Source organism: Salvelinus fontinalis, chromosome 2 (genome assembly GCF_029448725.1).
Source record: "Salvelinus fontinalis isolate EN_2023a chromosome 2, ASM2944872v1, whole genome shotgun sequence".
Taxonomy (NCBI): domain Eukaryota; kingdom Metazoa; phylum Chordata; class Actinopteri; order Salmoniformes; family Salmonidae; genus Salvelinus; species Salvelinus fontinalis.
Genome location: NC_074666.1, coordinates 77,331,878 through 77,350,222, shown reverse-complemented (window position 1 = coordinate 77,350,222; position 18,345 = coordinate 77,331,878). Strand labels below are relative to the sequence as shown.

General features: G+C 40.4%; 1 protein-coding gene and 1 long non-coding RNA gene across 4 annotated transcripts; one reads left to right on the top strand and one right to left on the bottom strand.

Annotated features, from left to right (window-relative positions):
- Positions 1–11: 11 nt before the first annotated feature.
- Positions 12–13,758, bottom strand: LOC129827067 (inward rectifier potassium channel 4-like). 2 transcript variants are annotated; one of them, XM_055887922.1, is made up of 3 exons: positions 13,388–13,478; positions 6,965–7,134; positions 12–4,873 (listed from the first exon to the last, which is right to left on the bottom strand). In XM_055887922.1, exons 2-3 carry the CDS (start codon positions 7,000–7,002, stop codon positions 3,292–3,294), a joined length of 1,620 nt encoding a protein of 539 aa, XP_055743897.1. In that variant the 5' UTR covers positions 7,003–7,134; positions 13,388–13,478; the 3' UTR covers positions 12–3,291. The 2 variants fall into 2 exon arrangements, with proteins under 2 accessions (XP_055743897.1, XP_055743898.1); XM_055887923.1 differs by lacking the exon at positions 6,965–7,134 and having other exon boundaries at positions 13,388–13,758.
- LOC129827093 (uncharacterized) lies at positions 5,222–13,393 on the top strand. Of its 2 annotated transcripts, none has more exons than XR_008755092.1 (3): positions 5,222–5,404; positions 10,168–10,290; positions 11,031–13,393. It is a non-coding gene; the product is annotated as an uncharacterized LOC129827093 (long non-coding RNA). The 2 variants fall into 2 exon arrangements; XR_008755091.1 differs by having other exon boundaries at positions 10,935–13,393.
- Positions 13,759–18,345: the final 4,587 nt, after the last annotated feature.

The window sequence follows — 18,345 nt, the reverse complement described above, 5'->3', positions numbered from 1 at the left end:
TCAACCTTTATGAAATCTCACGTTCTAAAGAGAACTGCTTTCAGATGATTCCCCCGAAGGTATCTATCGGGAAATGTCTTTAAGGTGACATGAGAGACCAGATAAGTAACTTATGATACGTTCTCTACTGATATACACTGAAGAGAGGGACTTTTTTACAGTCATGCTCCTTTTGCAACACAAAAACGGGGCTTTAATAAAAATGTGAGAAAAAGCTACCTAATTCTGTAGAATTAAAACACCTAGTTCTTTCTCCAGCAAATGACGAACTGGATTTCAGACAATAAAACCCTTAGCTATGATTATTTAATGATTGCATTGGTCATTGTATTGTTGTTATTACGCACAGTAACAACCGATAAATGATTTATTGATCTATGCTAAAGACACTATGAAAACAATGTGTGTACAGTAGTAAATCAGGGGCTCAAAGGAAAACTTGACTGAGGAACAATAGTGCAAATAGTAGAAAGCAGCAAACTATCCTGTCTGTTATATTGCACACCTGAACTGAGAGTTGATATAGTATTTGAACCCAAGTATGATTCATATTACATGTCATATCACCAGTCATTTTACCTTTACAGAACACTGGAGGTTGATGACACATCAAAATATCATGTATCATGTCCAAATGAAACAAACTACGTAATACGACTGTGTAGATAAACATCATACCTACCTACTTGAATGTCACTCAAATATTCTGGGTGTCTTCCCTGCACATTTCCTTCTGAGACAGTTTCTGAACCAGAAGTCCTCCTTTGGTCAAATGTCTGTTTATCCTTCATTACACACGTCTCAACAAGTCATTATTTGTCTCATCCTCAGCTCTCTACTGGAACTGTCCATCTCTTGGTGTTCCTTTCCTATTACCTCATTAAAAAAGTCACGCGTTCATACAATCTCATATGTAATTATCTCTCTAGGTGACTGTCCCACAGCCCAACTGAGGTACACGTCTGGGTGAGGTGTGCAGAGTAGAACCACTACCTCAGCCTCCCATTTGGTTCTCTCCACAAACAAAAACATGGGCTCAGGTAAAGGTACAAAATAATGCTGGCAAGGCGAAAGGGGTGTAGATCTAGTACTAAATCCAGCGCAAAACGTGCAAAATACAAAAGGAAGACCTCACTTCAAGACCTACAGGTAGGTATATACAGTTGAAGTTGGAAGTTTACATACACATTGACCTTTATTTTAACATTTAAACTCAAATTTTCACAATTCCTGACATTTAATCCTAATAAAAATGCCTTGTCTTAGGTCAGTTAGGATCACCACTTTGTTTTAAGAATGTGAAATGTCAGAATAAATAGTTGAGTGAATGATTCATTTCAGCTTTTATTTCTTTCATCACATTCCCAGTGGGTCAGAACTTTACATACACTCAATTAGTATTTGGTAGCATTGCCTTTAAATTGTTTAACTTGGGTCAAACGTTTTGAGTAGCCTTCCAAAAGCTTCCCACAATAAGTTGGGTGAATTTTGGCCCATTCCTCCTGACAGAGCTGGTGTAACAGAGTCAGGTTTGTAGACCTTGCTCGCACACGCTTTTTCAGTTCTGCCCACAAATTTTCTATAGGATTGAGGTCAGGGCTTTGTGAAGACCACTCCAATACCTTGACTTTGTTGTCCTTAAGCCATTTTGCCACAACTTTGGAAGTATGCCTGGGGTCATTGTTCATTTGGAAGACCCATTTGCGACCAAGCTTTAACTTCCTGACTGAATTCTTGAGATGTTGCTTCAATATATCCACATCATTTTCCGTCCTCATGAAGCCATCTATTTTGTGAAGTGCACCAGTCCCTCCTGCAGCAAAGCACCCCCACAACATGATGCTGCTACCCCCGTGCTTCATGGTTAGGATGGTGTTCTTCAGCTTGCAAGCTTCCCCCTTTTTCCTCCAAACATAACGATGGTCATTATGGCCAAACAGTTCTATTTTTGTTTCATCAGACCAGAGGACATTTCTCCAAAAAGTACGATCTTTGTCCCCATGTGTAGTTGCAAACTGTAGTCTGTCTTTTTTATGGCGGTTTTGGAACAGTGGCTTCTTCCTTGCTGAGCGGCCTTTCAGGTTATGTCGATATAGATTTTCTTTTACTGTGGATATAGATACATTTGTACCTGTTTCCTCCAGCATCTTCAGAAGGTTCTTTGCTGTTGTTATGGGATTGATTTTGTTAATGCAGTCAATGTCGTTCTCCTCCTCAGACGAGGAGGAGCATGGATCAGACCAAGATGCGGAGAGGTAAGTGTTCATGATTTAATGAAAATAACAGGAAAACACTACAAACTACAAAACAACAAACGTGACATACCTCAAAACAGTCCTGTGTGGTCCAACCACTGACACAGGAAACAAACACCCACAAAAGCCTACTGCCTATGGCTACCTTAAATCTGGCTCCCAATCAGAGACAAATGAATGACAGCTGTCTCTCATTGAGACCCAATCCAGGCAGCCATAGACATAACTAGACGACCTAACAAACACTATCCCATACACATACAACACCCATAGACTAACCAAACACACACAACATACAATGCCCACCCCAACTCACGCCCTGACCAACTAAACATAATCAAAATAACATAAAAATATGTCAGGAACGTGACAGATTTGCACTTTTTGCACCAAAGTACGTTCATTTCTAGGAGACAGAACTCGTCTCCTTCCTGAGCGGTATGACGGCTGCGTGGTCACAGGGTGTTTATACTTGCGTACTATTGTTTGTACAGATGAACGTGGTACCTTCAGGCATTTGGAAATTGCTCCCAAGGATGAACCAGACTTTTGGAGGTCTACATTTTTCTTTCTGAAGTCTTGGCTGATTTCTTTTGATTTTCCCATGATGTCAAGCAAAGAGGCACTGAGTTTGAAGGTATGCCTTGAAATACATCCACAGGTACACCCCCAATTGACTCAAATTATGTCAATTAGCCTATCAGAAGCTTCTAAAGCCATGATATCATTTTCTGGAATTTTTCAAGCTGTTTAAAGGCACAGTCAACTTAATGTATGTAAACTTCTGACCCACTGGAATTGTGATACAGTGAATTATAAGTGAAATAATCTGTCTGTAAATAATTGTTGAAAAAATTACTTGTGTCATGCACAAAGTAGATGTCCTAACCGACTTGCCAAAACTACAGTTTGTTAACAAGAAATTTGTGGAGTGGTTGAAAAACTAGTTTTAATGACTCTAAGTGTATGTAAACTTTCGACTTCAACTATATGAATGGAGGGGTTGGGAAGGGTCTGAGGGTGCCATCCCTTTGCCTCAGATTCCTGACTCACTTTTATATGTCAGTGGATCACGAGTAATGGTAGTCTGTAGAATGTCAAAATCCATCTGATTGTCCATGTCCAAAACGCACAGCACGTTGCTGCCGGATGTCATTGTGGCTGGGTCCTGAAACAAATTATGAAAGTCTACAGAAACTGAATTCCTCCTTTCCTCCTCCCTGTCTTTTTCCTTTTGCCTATCCAGTTCATCCTCGTCCTCTCCACAGCTCAGTGCTACCTCATTCTCATAGCAGAAGGCGCTGGGGGAGTGGGGGGTTATGAGGTGCTGGGTGATTCTGGGGCTGGTTGGGAATACTGAGTGGGAGGATGCGGATGAGGCAGGCCGGCTGGCCGTCTCACTGAGCTCCTTGGCGCTGCAGTTGGGTGTGGAGGACACGTCGTAGGTCTTGTGGAAGCGAGCATAGTCCACCTGATACTTGGTTCGGTCCTCAAAGATCACAGGCTCAAACCTATGCCCCCATAGAATCTCCTTGGCCAGATAGGAGCTGCGGGCCTGGGTGGTCATGGCGGTGGCCTCCACCATGCCTTCCAAGATCACTACGATCTCAAAGTCATCAGATTCCAGATCAGCCCGGCTCACAGTATACAGGGGGCTGTCCTCGTCGATCTCATGGACGATAACCAGAGGAGAAACCAGGAAGAGTCTGTCTATGCCTTCGTCGTAGCCTACGTTGAGATCTCTCTGCTCTAGAGGGATAAACTCTCCCTCTGCCGTGACGTAGGGTCGAATGAGCTGTGCCCGCACATGGGCCTCCACGATGTGGCTCTTGCGCAGGTTACCCACTCGCCACATGAGGCACAGCTTGCCATCGCGCAGGGAAATCACAGCGTTTTTCGAGAACAGCAGGGTCTGGTTCCTCTTCTTAGGGCGTGCCATTTTGACCATGATTGTACCAAGCATGAAGGAGTCAATGATGCATCCCACTATGGACTGGACCACCACTGTGATCACTGCCACAGGGCACTCCTCAGTGACACAGCGCCACCCATAACCAATGGTGGTCTGGGTCTCAACGGAGAATAGGAAGGCTCCGACGAAGCCCTCTACATGAAGGAGGCATGGCTGCCACTTTTTCTGCACCCCTTCAACTTCACCAACCCCAAGCCCATTCCCTTCCAACCCTGAAGAGGAACTCATTCCAGGGTGCTCATCAAAATCCCCATGGGCTCTGGAAACTGAATAGAAGATTATTCCAAAAAACATCCAGGAGGACAGGAAGGTCGAGCAGAAGAGGAGTAGTAAGTATCTCCAGCGAATGTCCACGCAGGTGGTAAAGATGTCGGCCAGGTAACGTTGTGATTTTTCCTCCATGTTAGAGAATACCACGTTGCAATGCCCATTTTTCTTGACGAAGCGACTTCTTAGTTGGCTCGATCCTGTAGTAGAGATCTTTCCGTTGTAATTGTTCATCCTATGACCTGTGGCTCCTGATATCCTATCTCCTCCGGATGTGCCACTAGGGGAGAGGAACCGGCTATTTGGCGAGCTGTGGCCGTTGTGGAACCCAAGTGTGGAGATTTTCAGGCCCTCCTCATCTGGTGCTGCGAAGTTGTACCTGTTGGGTTAACAAAAGGGGAAAGTATGGATAAATAAGAAAATTGACCAGAGTGATGCAAGAGATGTGAGAGTGGTTTGAGAGAGGGTGTAGAACAGGAAGAGAGAGGGTGTAGAACAGGAAGAGAGAGGGTGTAGAACAGGAAGAGAGAGGGTGTAGAACAGGAAGAGAGAGGGTGTAGAACAGGAAGAGAGAGGTTATAATACAGTGGCCGTAATCTCATTGGGCTATCTGTTCTTACCAGTGTGCCCTACAGGACACAGTGACTATGCATAGCTTGCCAACTCTGCACAGTGTGAGAGACATAATGTATGACTCACATTCTCTCATGCATTAAGCCCATGCTTAGAAAGGATATGCTGTGAATGACAAATGTATTACAGTCCTATAAGGGTATCCTTCTTGAATACAACGGTAGCATGAAATTTAGCTTCCTCACTTTCCTCAAGACCATTTGACCTACCTCTGGTAACCTCTTAATATTGATCAGACTGACCTGTCTCTCTCCTTTGGAGAGGATATCCTGGGAAGGTGAGTTGTGTTTAGCTATGTGAGAGGGATTGCGGTCATCACGGGTTTAGGGATTATGCATGAGCCAAGTCTCTTGACAGCCTATGTTGACTGGCACATACAGACATTATATTGACCAATTTATAGTGCTCCATTGATCAGGAAACTATATTCAACCATATACTTATTGAATTTTTAATGTTTGCACTATTTTGGTTACATTCATTTGATATTCAAGTTATGGACATTTGAAGTTGGAAGTTTACATACAGTTTTTCACAATTCCTGACATTTAATCCCAGTAAAAATTCCCTGTCTTAGGTCAGTTAGGATAACCACTTTATTTAAAGAATGTGAAATGTCAGAATAATAATTAGAGAGAACGGTTTATTTCAGCTTTTATTTCTTTCATCGCATTCCCAGTGGGTCAGAACTTTACATACACTCAATTAGTATTTGGTAGCATTGCCTTTAAATTGTTTAACTTGGGTCAAACATTTCGGGTAGCCTTCCACAAGTTTCCCACTTGAAATACATCCACAGGTACACCTCCAATTGACTCAAATTATGTCAATTAGCCTATCAGAAGCTTCTAAAGCCATGACATAATTTTCTGGAATTTTCCAAGCTGTTTAAAAGCACAGTCAATTTAGTGTATGTAAACTTCTGACCCACTGGAATTGTGATACAGTGAATTATAAGTGAAATAATCTGTCTGTAAACAATTGTTGGAAAAATGACTTGTGTCATGCACAAAGTAGATGTCCTAACTGACTTTCCAAACCATAGTTTGTTAACAAGAAATTTGTGGAGTGGTTGAAAAACGAGTTCTATTGACTCCAACCTAAGTGTATGTAAACTTCCGACTTCAACTGTACATTGGCGAGCTAAGGTTGTCCATTTCCTTGTAATAACACAAATAAGGAGAAGCATTGTCGGCTTTGGGGACATAAGGTATGACCAGTGATGGAAAAAGTACCCATTTGTCATACTTGAGTAAAAGTCAAGATACCTTAATAGAAAATGACTCAAGTAAAAGTGACAGTCACCCAGTAAAATACTACTTGAGAAAAAGTCTAAAAGTATTTGGTTTTAAATATACTTAGCTATCAAAAGTAAATGTAGTTGCTAAAATATACTTAAGTAAAAGTAGAAATAATTTCAAATTCCTTATATTAAGCAAACCAGACAGCACCATTTTCTTGTTTTTATTTATTTACGGATAGCCAGGGGCACACTCCAACACTCAGACATCATTTACAATTAAAGCATGTGCGTTTAGTGAGTCCGCAAGATCAGAGGCAGTAGGATGACCAGTGATGTTCTCTTGATAAGTGTCTGAATTCCTGTCCTGCTAAGCATTCAAAATGTTACGAGTACTTTTGGGTGTCAGGGAACATGTATAGAGTAAAAAGTACATTATTTTCATTAGGAATGTAGTGAAGTAAAAGTAATATTGTAAGTAAAAATATAAATAGTAATTCCCCAAAGTCACTTAAGTAGTACTTTAATTTTTACTTAAGTACTTTACACCGCTGGGTATGACACAGGTATGACAGCTTCCATTCATGGCGTCCTCACCTGTTGACCCGTGCTGTTCCCATGGCACCAGTGATCATCAGGTGGTCAGTAGGTCTATAAGTGGGATGGGAGGCTGGACTCCGCCCTGGCAAGTAGTCTACTGCGAAAGATTTGGTATCGGCATGGCAACTGTCAATGTGTGCATGGACGGCATCCCCCGGTGAAGACCTCTACAGGGAGAAAGATTTTACATTTTGCAAAGATTCCTACACAGTACAGGTGTAGGATCTTAATTTGACCTATATAGTCACAGCAAAATAGTCCTGCAGCAAAATTATTCAAACATTTAGTCCATAATGTTGCTTGATCAGTGGTCAGGCTATTAGCTGGTCAAAATGAGATTACATGAAAAGTGAAATACTGTTAATATAACTGCAGGGTTTCAGTGAATGTATGAAATCCCAAAGCTCATCTACATTTCCTGCTTCTCAGGAAAATTCGCAGCCAAAACAATAATGATCAAATTAAGATCCTACATCTGTACCTGTGCATCACCATATCATTTTGCACAGATTTTGATAACTATCCCTCAACATTCATAACTGATTTAGTGTGAGCATATTTTATTGAGAGAACTATGATTTGATGTGACCCGGTTTTGGGGTTAGAAACAATCAGTTCTAGTCAAAAGTTTGGACACACCTACTCTTTCAAGGGTTTTTCTTAATTTTTACTATTTTCTACATTGTAGAATAATAGAGAAGACATCAAAACAATGAAATAACACATGGAATCATGTAGGAAGCAAAAAAGTGTTCAACAAATCAAAATAGATTTTAGATTCTTCAAAGTAGCCACCATTTGCCTTGCTGACAGCTTTGCACACTCTTGGAATTCTCTTAACCAGCTTCACCTGGAATGCTTTTCCAACAGTCTTGAAGGAGTTCCCACATATGCTGAGCACATGTTGACTGCTTTTCCTTCACTTGGTCCAACTCATACCAAACCATCTCAATTGGGTTTAGGTCGGGTGATTGTGGAGCCCAGGTCTTCTGATGCAGCACTCCATCACTCTCCTTCTTGGTCAAATAGCCCTTACACAGCCTGTAGGTGTGTTGGGTCAATGTCCTGTTGAAAAACAAATGATAGTCCCACTAAGCGCAAACCAGATGGGAAGCAGAATGCTGTGATAGCTATGCTGGTTAAGTGTGCCTTGAATTCTAAATAAATCACAGACAGTGTCACCAGCAATGCACCGCCACACCATTACACCTCCTCCTCCATGCTTCACGGTGGGAACCATACATGCAGAGATAATCCGTTCACCTACTCTGCGTCTCACAACGACACAGCGGTTGGAACCAATAATCTCACATTTGGACTAATCAGACCAAGGACAGATTTCCCCCAGTTTAACGTCATTGCTCATGTTTCTTGGCCCAAGCAAGTCTCTTCTTATTATTGGTGTCCTTTAGTAGTGGTTTATTTGCAGCAATTCGACCATGAAGCCTGATTCACACAGTCTCTTCTGAACAGTTGATGTTGAGATGTGTCTGTTACTTGAACTCTGTGAAGCATTTATTTGGGCTGCAATTTCTGAGGCTGGTAACTCTAATGAACATATCCTCTGCAGCAAAGGTTACTATGGGTCTTCCTTTCCTGTTTTAGCGGTCCTCATGAGAGCCAGTTTCATCATAGCGCCTGATGGTTTTTGTTACTGCACTTACAGAAACTTCCAAAGTTCTGGAAATTTTCCGCATTGGCTGACCTTCATGTCTTAAAGTAATGATTGACTGTAGTTTCTCTTTGACCTGTTCTTTGACCTTTGACATGTTCTTGCCATAATATGGACTTGGTCTATTACCAAACAGGACTGTCTTCTGTAGACCACCCCTACCTTGTCACAAACACAACTAATTGGCTCAAACACATTAAGAAGGAAAGAAATTCCACAAATATACTTTTAACAAGGCACACCTGTTAATTGAAATGCATTTAAGGTGACTACCTCATAAAGCTGGTTGAGAGAATGCCAAGAGTCTGCAAAGCTGTCATCAAGGCAAAGTGTGGCTACTTTGAAGAATCTCAAATATAAAATATATTTTGATTTGTTTAACACTTTTTATGGTTATTAAATGATTCCATATGTGTTATTTCATAGTTTTGATGTCTTCACTATTATTCTACAATGTAGAAAATAGTAAAAATAAAGAAAAACCCTTGAATGAGTAGGTGTGTCCAAACTTTTGACTGGTACTGTATATCTTCAAGTAAGAGTTCAGTCCTGAGGTAATACATCTCTGTGGTTGATTGTGTTATTTGTCTCTTTATAGAGGCCAATGTCACAACTGAAAATACACCTGTCATTATTTAATTTCGACACTAAATAAAGACTTCAACGAAACTAAACAGCGTGGTTCCACTGTCACGTCCTGACCATAGTTCTTATGTGTTTTCTTTGTTTTAGTGTTGGTCAGGACGTGAGCTGGGTGGGCATTCTATGTTGTGTGTCTAGTTTGTCTGTTTCTGTGTTCAGCCTAATATGGTTCTCAATCAGAGGCAGCTGTCAATCGTTGTCCCTGATTGAGAATCATATATAGGTGGCTTGTTTTGTGTTGGGATTTTGTGGGTGGTTGTTTCCTGTCTTTGTGTTTTCTATGCACCAGCTAGGACTGTATCGGTTTGCCACATTTATTATTTTGTATTTGTTAAGTGTTCACGTTTATCGGTCGTATTAAACATGTTGAGCACTGGCTACGCTGCGTGTTGGTCTGATCCCTGTTTCACCCCCTTTTCTAGTGAAGAGAGGGAAGGCTGCTGTTACATCCACCATGATCTCCAAATTTCCTAACATCACGCAATATTAGAAAACGGCTCAGGGTTGTTTCTGTCATTACGTATCTATGTAAAGAAATCCCTCTCATAATCCTTGCATCATAATACCTACGATACAAAACATTTAGAAATCCAAGATCATGGTAGTAGTTGTAGCTTTAGGTTTTGTGTCATTGTGAAACTACATCATTTGAGACCTTTGCACGACAGGGCCAGTTTTCCTGACAGATCAACCGCCAGATGTGAGGATGTATGTGACAGTCCACAAAGCCAAACATGGTTGCCAATGGAATTGTCTGCAAGAACATTGACATATATATATATTTTTCTCTCTCTATGACTGAATTTACAATACAGTGACATCGTTAGGATTGTTATCAATGTTTTTCACACTTCCCAGTAGTCTTATGTTGTGTCTTCTCCCACAGGTATGCCTGGTTGAGGAGGACAACATCAACTGAGGACATGATTACACTGAAGATCACATCCGTCAACGCCGGAGTAATCATGACGCTGATCACTTTTTGGTTACAGGAGTTGAAATGAGACAGGTACAGATGCAGTGCTGCCGGTGACTGGCAGCGAGGGTTTTCCATAGGAAGCCTTTAGTGTGGATTTTGGAAGGTGACTGTGTGGTGAAGCGAGGGGGATGGAGCGAATCGGTAAAGCCGCTAGAGACATGGTGGAGGGGGCTAGTAAGAGCTCTTCAGGATGAGTCACGGATAGGGGAAGATTCAAGAGTAAACAGAACACATCTTAAACTGATTCACAGAGGTTTAACAAAATTACATCTAACAGTCCCTCATCATCACAGTGTAGGGAGATGATGAGTGCATAGAAAGACTGAACTTTGGGAAGAGAACGCCTGAATAAGAATCTTTGTTACACAACACAGATACAGATACTTAATCCCCCTTGAGCAGGAGGTGTGTGTGTGTGTGTGTGTGTGTGTGTGTGTGTGTGTGTGTGTGTGTGTGTGTGTGTGTGTGTGTGTGTGTGTGTGTGTGTGTGTGTGTGTGTGTGTGTGTGTGTGTGTGTGTGTGTGTGTGTGTGTGTGTGTGTGTGTGTGTGTGTGTGTGCATGCATGCATGCGTTCGTGGGTGTGTTGTCTGGGGAGGGGAGGCTTCCTTTACTGTATCTTTATGTGTACTTGTCTGGCAAGGCCATTCTTAACCCATAATCTCTTAAATTGCAGATGAATCGTCTCCTAATCTCTAGTCTCAAAGAAGTGATATGAAATGCAGATCTAAATAGAGCGACCTGGTTCAGATTTCCCACTAATCCCTTACAGAGAGAGAAGAAAAGGAGGGAGACGGTGCTGGTGGCCGACAGTGTTGTGGAAGGATGACGACGCCAACAGGACATCTCCTAAACCACGTCATACTTGTCCCAGGTTAATCACTGGAGCAGGATTACATACCATTTGGCATATGGGTCCTTACTGCACATCGAGACATATTGCAAACACATAGGAAGATAATACACACGCTGGGCCCAAGCAGTCCTCTCTGAGATGTATAAAAAGGAACAGTATGCGAATGAGCCTGTCGATGGCTGTTCAAAATGGGTAGGGTTCGGTTGCCATGTGTTTCTTGTCATTATGAAAAATGTTTGTAAAAAACAGAAGAATAAAGGTGGACCCAACCACAAGTTCCTTGTTTTCTCAAACGCTACAGTCAAAGCCCATACCTCATCCTAAGTGAAAATAAAAAATGTTATTCTAATACCAGGCGCAGGGTTTGGGATTGTATAACTGAATTATAAAACATGAAGTGGCTAATAAGAGCCTGTTACAGCAGTACTTAATGTTGGCGGTACAGAGGGAATGAGTTTGTCTATGTTGACCTTTATTTTCTCTACCTTTGGTACATTTCCTGAATCCATTCAGATGCAAAACTTTGTCTGGTCAAATTCGATTATGATCATAATAAACTATTTTAATCTTGTCAGTTCCACGAACAAGCCAGAAATTCAGTTGATCAACCCAGTCTGGGCTCTCAGAGATTTCACTAAGAAGGTTTACTGATATCATTTTTACAATGCAACAAGTGGAACAAATTGAAACATTTTTTCTTCCATGAGCCACTGTGTCAAAGAAACATGACCAAATGACATCTGACAGTCTAGGAATTCCCATCACCCTTTATTTGTAACAGATCAATTCCTGTCTCCCTGCATGTCAATCATGTTGAACGATCTGGAACCTTCTCTGTCTGTTTACAGCAAGGGTAGAGTACCCTAATTAGGGTCAGTCAACAACAGCCCCCTACTAAGTAGTGATTGATCAACCCCAGTCAGCACAACCATTGCATGCATGGCTTCAAATGAGGGCTGTGTGTTTAAACAAGGAAAGTGTTACATAATGAGGGGAAAAGTAGAACAAAGTCATTCTTTTTGCAGCTGAATGGAGTGAATTCTCTGCTTTGTTCATTTTATTACTACTTCTATTGTACTGTTATTTTAACCTGTATAAATGTTGTTTCAGAAACGTGCTGAAAATTCTAATTATATGGGAAACGTAAGGTGGTGTTGGCTTTGTACTTGGAAAAAGATCATAACTTGTTTCATCGTTGCTAAATCCCAGTTTTTAGAACACAGATGCAGAATCACAACCGGGTTTTACCAGTAAGGATCGCCTGGCCACACAGAGTTAACTGTAGGATTATCCGTTTCATTACAACATCAACTTTCCTCTAATTTTCATGAGCTTCTGCTCCCTGTGTTTATTTATATATCCCTCCCTGTCCCCGTCTCCTGTGTATTGCTCTGGTGTGCTGTAGGCTACTCTACAGATCCATCCTTTATCGACATTTTCCTCTGTACACATTTACTGTAACTTTGACATTTGGATGTCATCCATGATTGTGAATGGGTCTGTAAACCCTGGGTTAATTCACTCCCAGTTTGTGAACAAAACATTGCGATTACCTCAAACACAGACTAAATGAGCCTACAGAGGAGCAGGTCTTACTGTTGTAACAGCAGGTGACTATGACCGATTACTGGATGCCCTAGAGATGAAATAAGATTGAACTGTATAATAAAGAACCTGTTTGCTCTATCCCTACACAGAAGTTTCCTTGACGTGTATGATTATGGACTGGGTGACGCAGTGCCTCATTGAGCTCTAGATTGATGGAAGGACAAACTTTAATGGGGAATGGTAGTGTATAAGTGTCTCATGCAAATGTCTTGAGCAGATATTATTGTCAAATACTTAGTAGGAGATATCCAAATAACCAAGTTCACAATTATAAGTTCAAATATTGCTCTAACCAGTTTAAATGTATCTTTGATAATTATTAACTCAGTTATAAAATTTAAAAAACTCAGTTAAACCAAGGTTACGCATCTTATCAATAGTAGCATACCAGGTGAAACAGGACAGCTGTTCCAGTAACCATGAATTAGAAGAGGCATTAGATTCTCACTGGTTTCAGAACAAGCCTTCATTATTTGTAGATAATCTTTTTGAAAAGACATTTTAAAGACTGTGAAAATTAATAGTAATACATGTTCACTTGGTGAAGTCTGTGAATCCTGTTTCCCACCACAAACGTCTTGACATTCTAATGTGTATTGGACACTGGGGACCTTTACGCATTTTCGGTTATGATTTAGGATAATTGATAAATAGGCCAGGCTTACCTTAAAAACAACAAGTTATTTTGTTGTGCAGCTTGCTTGTTGTTTAGATCCACTTCTGAATTATAACCTCAATTCGGAATATTCCCCGCACTCTTTGGAATGAAGTGTAACCCCAGGAGTCTCTGTTGTACGCCTTGCCTTTCGGCAATAGTTCTATCCTGTTCTGTTTCCACTCTCTTATTCCATTAACATTAATCACACATTTTTGCATATCTTTATTGTTTTTTCCCTTTTGTTTTTGAATCCTTTGTTGTCCTCTGCTACCTTCTAACTGTCTCCTGTAATCCGGTCAGTGCGCGCTCTCCTCCACAGACTCGTGCACTGGAGTCTCCAAATGCTGTGTCAATTTACTCTGTGCAAAGTGTGTGGGTTCGAGGGGGTGCTTGTCAGTTTGATTATGTCTCCCTCACGTCTTTATGTGTGTGTGTAGGCGTTAAATGATGCATCCCCTTCTCATTTTACTGGTTGACTGCATCTCAAATCTATGTCTCATTGGCATAATAGTGGTGAGATGAACATGAAGTAGTTGTAAGAATGGGTATCAAAGTTGTTATAACCTTGTTAATACACTACCAAGTCACTTGGACTGAATTTTGCGTACTGAACTCTGTATAGAATAAACCTTCATTTCAGTTCCTTGAAATCTTTACCCACTCACAGTGGCTCTCAGGCTGGTTTCCGGCCCACTATCTCCGCCAGTGCAGTCAGTCTCACTGTCAATGCATGTTAGTCTCCAACCACAGTCATACACTCCCCTAAGGCACTCTGCCAGACCTAGTGCACTTGGTGTGGTAGTCTTCAGTCCTTTACATAATAGGACACTTTATAAAGTGTAGTATTGTAAAGTTGTTCTCTTTTTCTCTTGATTTTGCACGTTATTTATGAGAACAGGTATTTATGAGAACAGTGTATATGGGATTTGTCTGAACTTCATAGATATGACCTAATAGTCTGTGTGAAATCTGAAGTTGCACTGAACTCTCATCATAACTTGACATGTTGTTGCTGTAATATTGAAAATAAATAGCAGATAATTAACCCAAATGGAAACAACCCAGAAACGTATGTAAGTGCAGTATTCCTGATCTTGGGTATGGATGGAGCACAATTGTTTCTATGGAAACCATTTCCTTTTACAATCTTCGCTCTCCCTTTTCTCTGCTCCTAAATTATAGAGCAGAGGGGGCTTCTTTTCAATGCGCTCTCCTCCTCAATAGGAAGGTGGGAGTATATCTGTCCATATGACAGGCTCATAGAAGAGTAGTGAGGGGGTGGACTGAGATAGGTACCAAGAAGAGTGGCTGAGGGATGTTGCGGGGCGAAAGGAGCTTGGAGAAAAGGTACTATAGTATGAGCATTTGAGGTGTGTTAATGAAATCCAGAGTTTAAGATACAAAATATTCCTCATGATATGTAGCTGGCCACTGACTCAGCTGACCTGTACACTGTAATGAAGGAAGGTGTGCCTATCAAAAGGTTATGGGGACTAATCTGACACCCAGGGCTGATTACTGGATAATAATACACACACAGAGGAGTCATCTTGTGGTCATCTTGTACTCAGATTCTACTGTAGCCTGTCTGTCTGACCCTTTATACTGTCCTTCTGGCAACCAGAGACCATGACAGTTGTGTAATGGTAAAAAAAAAGTCACATCTAAATCAATTTAAAGTGGTTTTCCTATTTTTTTTAGATTAGCTTTAGATATACCTTTATATTATCTCTAATGTTGATCCTTTCATATACCTTTATATTATCTCTAATGTTGATCCTTTCATATACCTTTATATTATCTCTAATGTTGATCATTTCATATACCTTCATGTTATCTCTAATGTTAATCCCATCATATACCTTTATATTATCTCTAATGTTGATCCTTTCATATACCTTTATATTATCTCTAATGTTGATCCTTTCATATACCTTTATATTATCTCTAATGTTAATAATTTCATATACCTTCATGTTATCTCTAATGTTGATCCATTCATATACCTTTATATTATCTCTAAAGTTAATCCCATCATATACCTTTATATTATCTCTAATGTTGATCCTTTCATATACCTTTATATTATCTCTAATGTTGATCCTTTCATATACCTTCATGTTATCTCTAATGTTGATCCTTTCATATACCTTTATGTTATCTCTAATGTTGATCCTTTCATATACCTTCATGTTATCTCTAATGTTGATCCTTTCATATACCTTTATGTTATCTCTAATGTTGATCCTTTCATATACCTTTATGTTATCTCTAATGTTGATCCTTTCATATACCTTTATGTTAGCTCTAATGTTGATCCTTTCATATACCTTTATGTTATCTCTAATGTTGATCCTTTCATATACCTTCATGTTATCTCTAATGTTGATCCTTTCATATATCTTCATGTTATCTCTAATGTTGATCCTTTCATATACCTTTATGTTATCTCTAATGTTGATCCTTTCGTATACCTTTATGTTATCTCTAATGTTGATCATTTCATATACCTTCATGTTATCTCTAATGTTGATCCTTTCATATACCTTCATGTTATCTCTAATGTTGATCCTTTCATATACCTTCATGTTATCTCTAATGTTGATCCTTTCACATACCTTTATGTTATCTCTAATGTTGATCCTTTCATATACCTTTATGTTATCTCTAATGTTGATCCTTTCATATACCTTGATATTATCTCTAATGTTGATCCCTTCATATTTGTAATAGGACAGTTGGACATGTTTATGAACAGGTCATATACTGTATGCTCAATGTTTATCTTTACAACAAACATAAGGAAGTAATAACTCAGTAATACCAGAGCGATATATTTGGCAAATAAGTAATGTCATTGAAGAATACTGCCTATATGACGATAAAGACACTAGAACACACAACTAACTATACACTCACAATTGTCCCTTTGAAATGTACAGACATGTTTTTGCTCTGCTATTACTTCAGGACTTAGCACTTAGATCCTCAGGAGAAGTTTTTCCACTCGGTACAGGGGAATGATGGAGGGAAATTACTTGCGACAGATGGAGAGACAGAGGGAGTGGATTATAATCACACTGCTGGACACAGGAACAATAATTTAGGAGCAGGGGACCAGGAAGGGAGGGTGAGGGGTGCCAAGCAAGAAGAGGGTGGTGATTAGTTTTGATGATTCAGATATTTAAGAGGATTGTAGGGTAGGCAGGGAGGTGGAGGAGATAAATATAGAGGGATGAGGAGTTGAACCAGGGAGATGGAGATAGTGAGTAGTTCAAAGCACTACACAAAACATGGAAAGAAAATGATGAGCTCTCACTTGTCATTATGTGTCATAAACAGTTGGAAGCTAAAAAGAAAAGGTTAAACATTGTCAGGACTCGTTTTGAAAGTTTTGAAAAATGCAAGACAAAGTACACTACATGACCAAAAGTATGTGGACACCTGCTCGTCGAACATCTCATTCCAAAATCATGGGCATTAATATGGAGTTGTTCCCCGCTTGCTGCTATAACAGCCTCCACTCTTCTGGGAAGGCTTTCCACTAGATGTTGGAACATTGCTGCAGGGACTTGCTTCCATTCAGCCACAAGAACATTAGTGAGGTCGGCACTGATGTTGGACGATTAGGCCTGTCTTTCAGTTGGCACTCCAATTCATCCCAAAGGTGTTCGATGGGGTTGAGGTTAGAGGTCGACTGATTAATCGGAATGGACGATTAATTAGGGCCGATTTCAAGTTTTCATACCAATCGGTATTCGGCATTTTTGGACACGCATTATGGCCGATTACATTGCACTCCAGGAGGGGACTGCGTGTCAAGTTGACTACCTGTTATGCGAGTGCAGCAAGGAGCCAAAAAACTATCAATCTTAACATAATCACTAGTTAACTACACATGGTTGATGATATTACTAGTTTATCTAGCTTGTCCTGCTTTGCATATAATCGATGCGGTGCCTGTTAATTTATCATTGAATCACAGCCTACTTCGCCAAACGGGTGATTTAACAAGCGCATTCGTAAAAAAAGCACTGTCGTTGTGCCAATGTGTACCTAACCATAAACATCAATGCCTTTCTTAAAATCAATACACAAGTATATATTTTTAAACTTGCATATTTAGTTAATATTGCCTGCTAACATGAATTTATTTTAACTAGGGAAATTGTGTCACTTCTCTTGCGTTCTGTGCAAGCAGAGTCAGGGTATATGCAGCAGTTTGGGCTGCCTGGCTTGTTCCGAACTGTGTGAAGACCATTTCTTCCTAACAAAGACCGTAATTAATTTGACAGAATTGTACATAATTATGACATAATATTGAAGGTTGTGCAATGTAACAGCCATATTTAGACTTAGGGATGCCACCCGTTAAATAAAATACGTAACGGTTCCGTATTTCACTGAAAGAATCAACGGTTTGTTTTCAAAATGATAGTTTCCGGATTTGACCATATTAATGACCTAAGGCTTGTTTTTCTGTTTGTTATTATAGTATAATTAAGTCTATGATTTGATAGAGCAGTCTGACTAAGGTATCCCTCTAGTGGTGTGGGGGCTGTGCTTTGGCAAAGTGGGTGGGGTTATATCCTGCCTGTTTTGCCCTGTCCGGGGGTATCATCGGATGGGGCCACAGCGTCTCCTGACCCCTCCTGTCTCAACCTCCAGTATTTATGCTGCAGTAGTTTGTGTCAGGAGGCTCTGTTATATCTAGAGTATTTCTCCTGTCTTATCCGATGTCATGTGTGAATTTAAGTATGCTCTCTCTAATTCTCTCTTTCTTTCTTTCTTTCTTTCTTTCTCTCTCTCTCTCGGAGGACCTGAGCCCTAGGACCATGCCTCAGGACTACCTGGCATGATGACTCCTTGCTGTCCCCAGTCCACCTGGCCGTGCTGCTGCTCCAGTTTTAACTGTTCTGCCTGCGGCTATGGAACCCTGACCTGTTCACCGGACATGCAACCTGT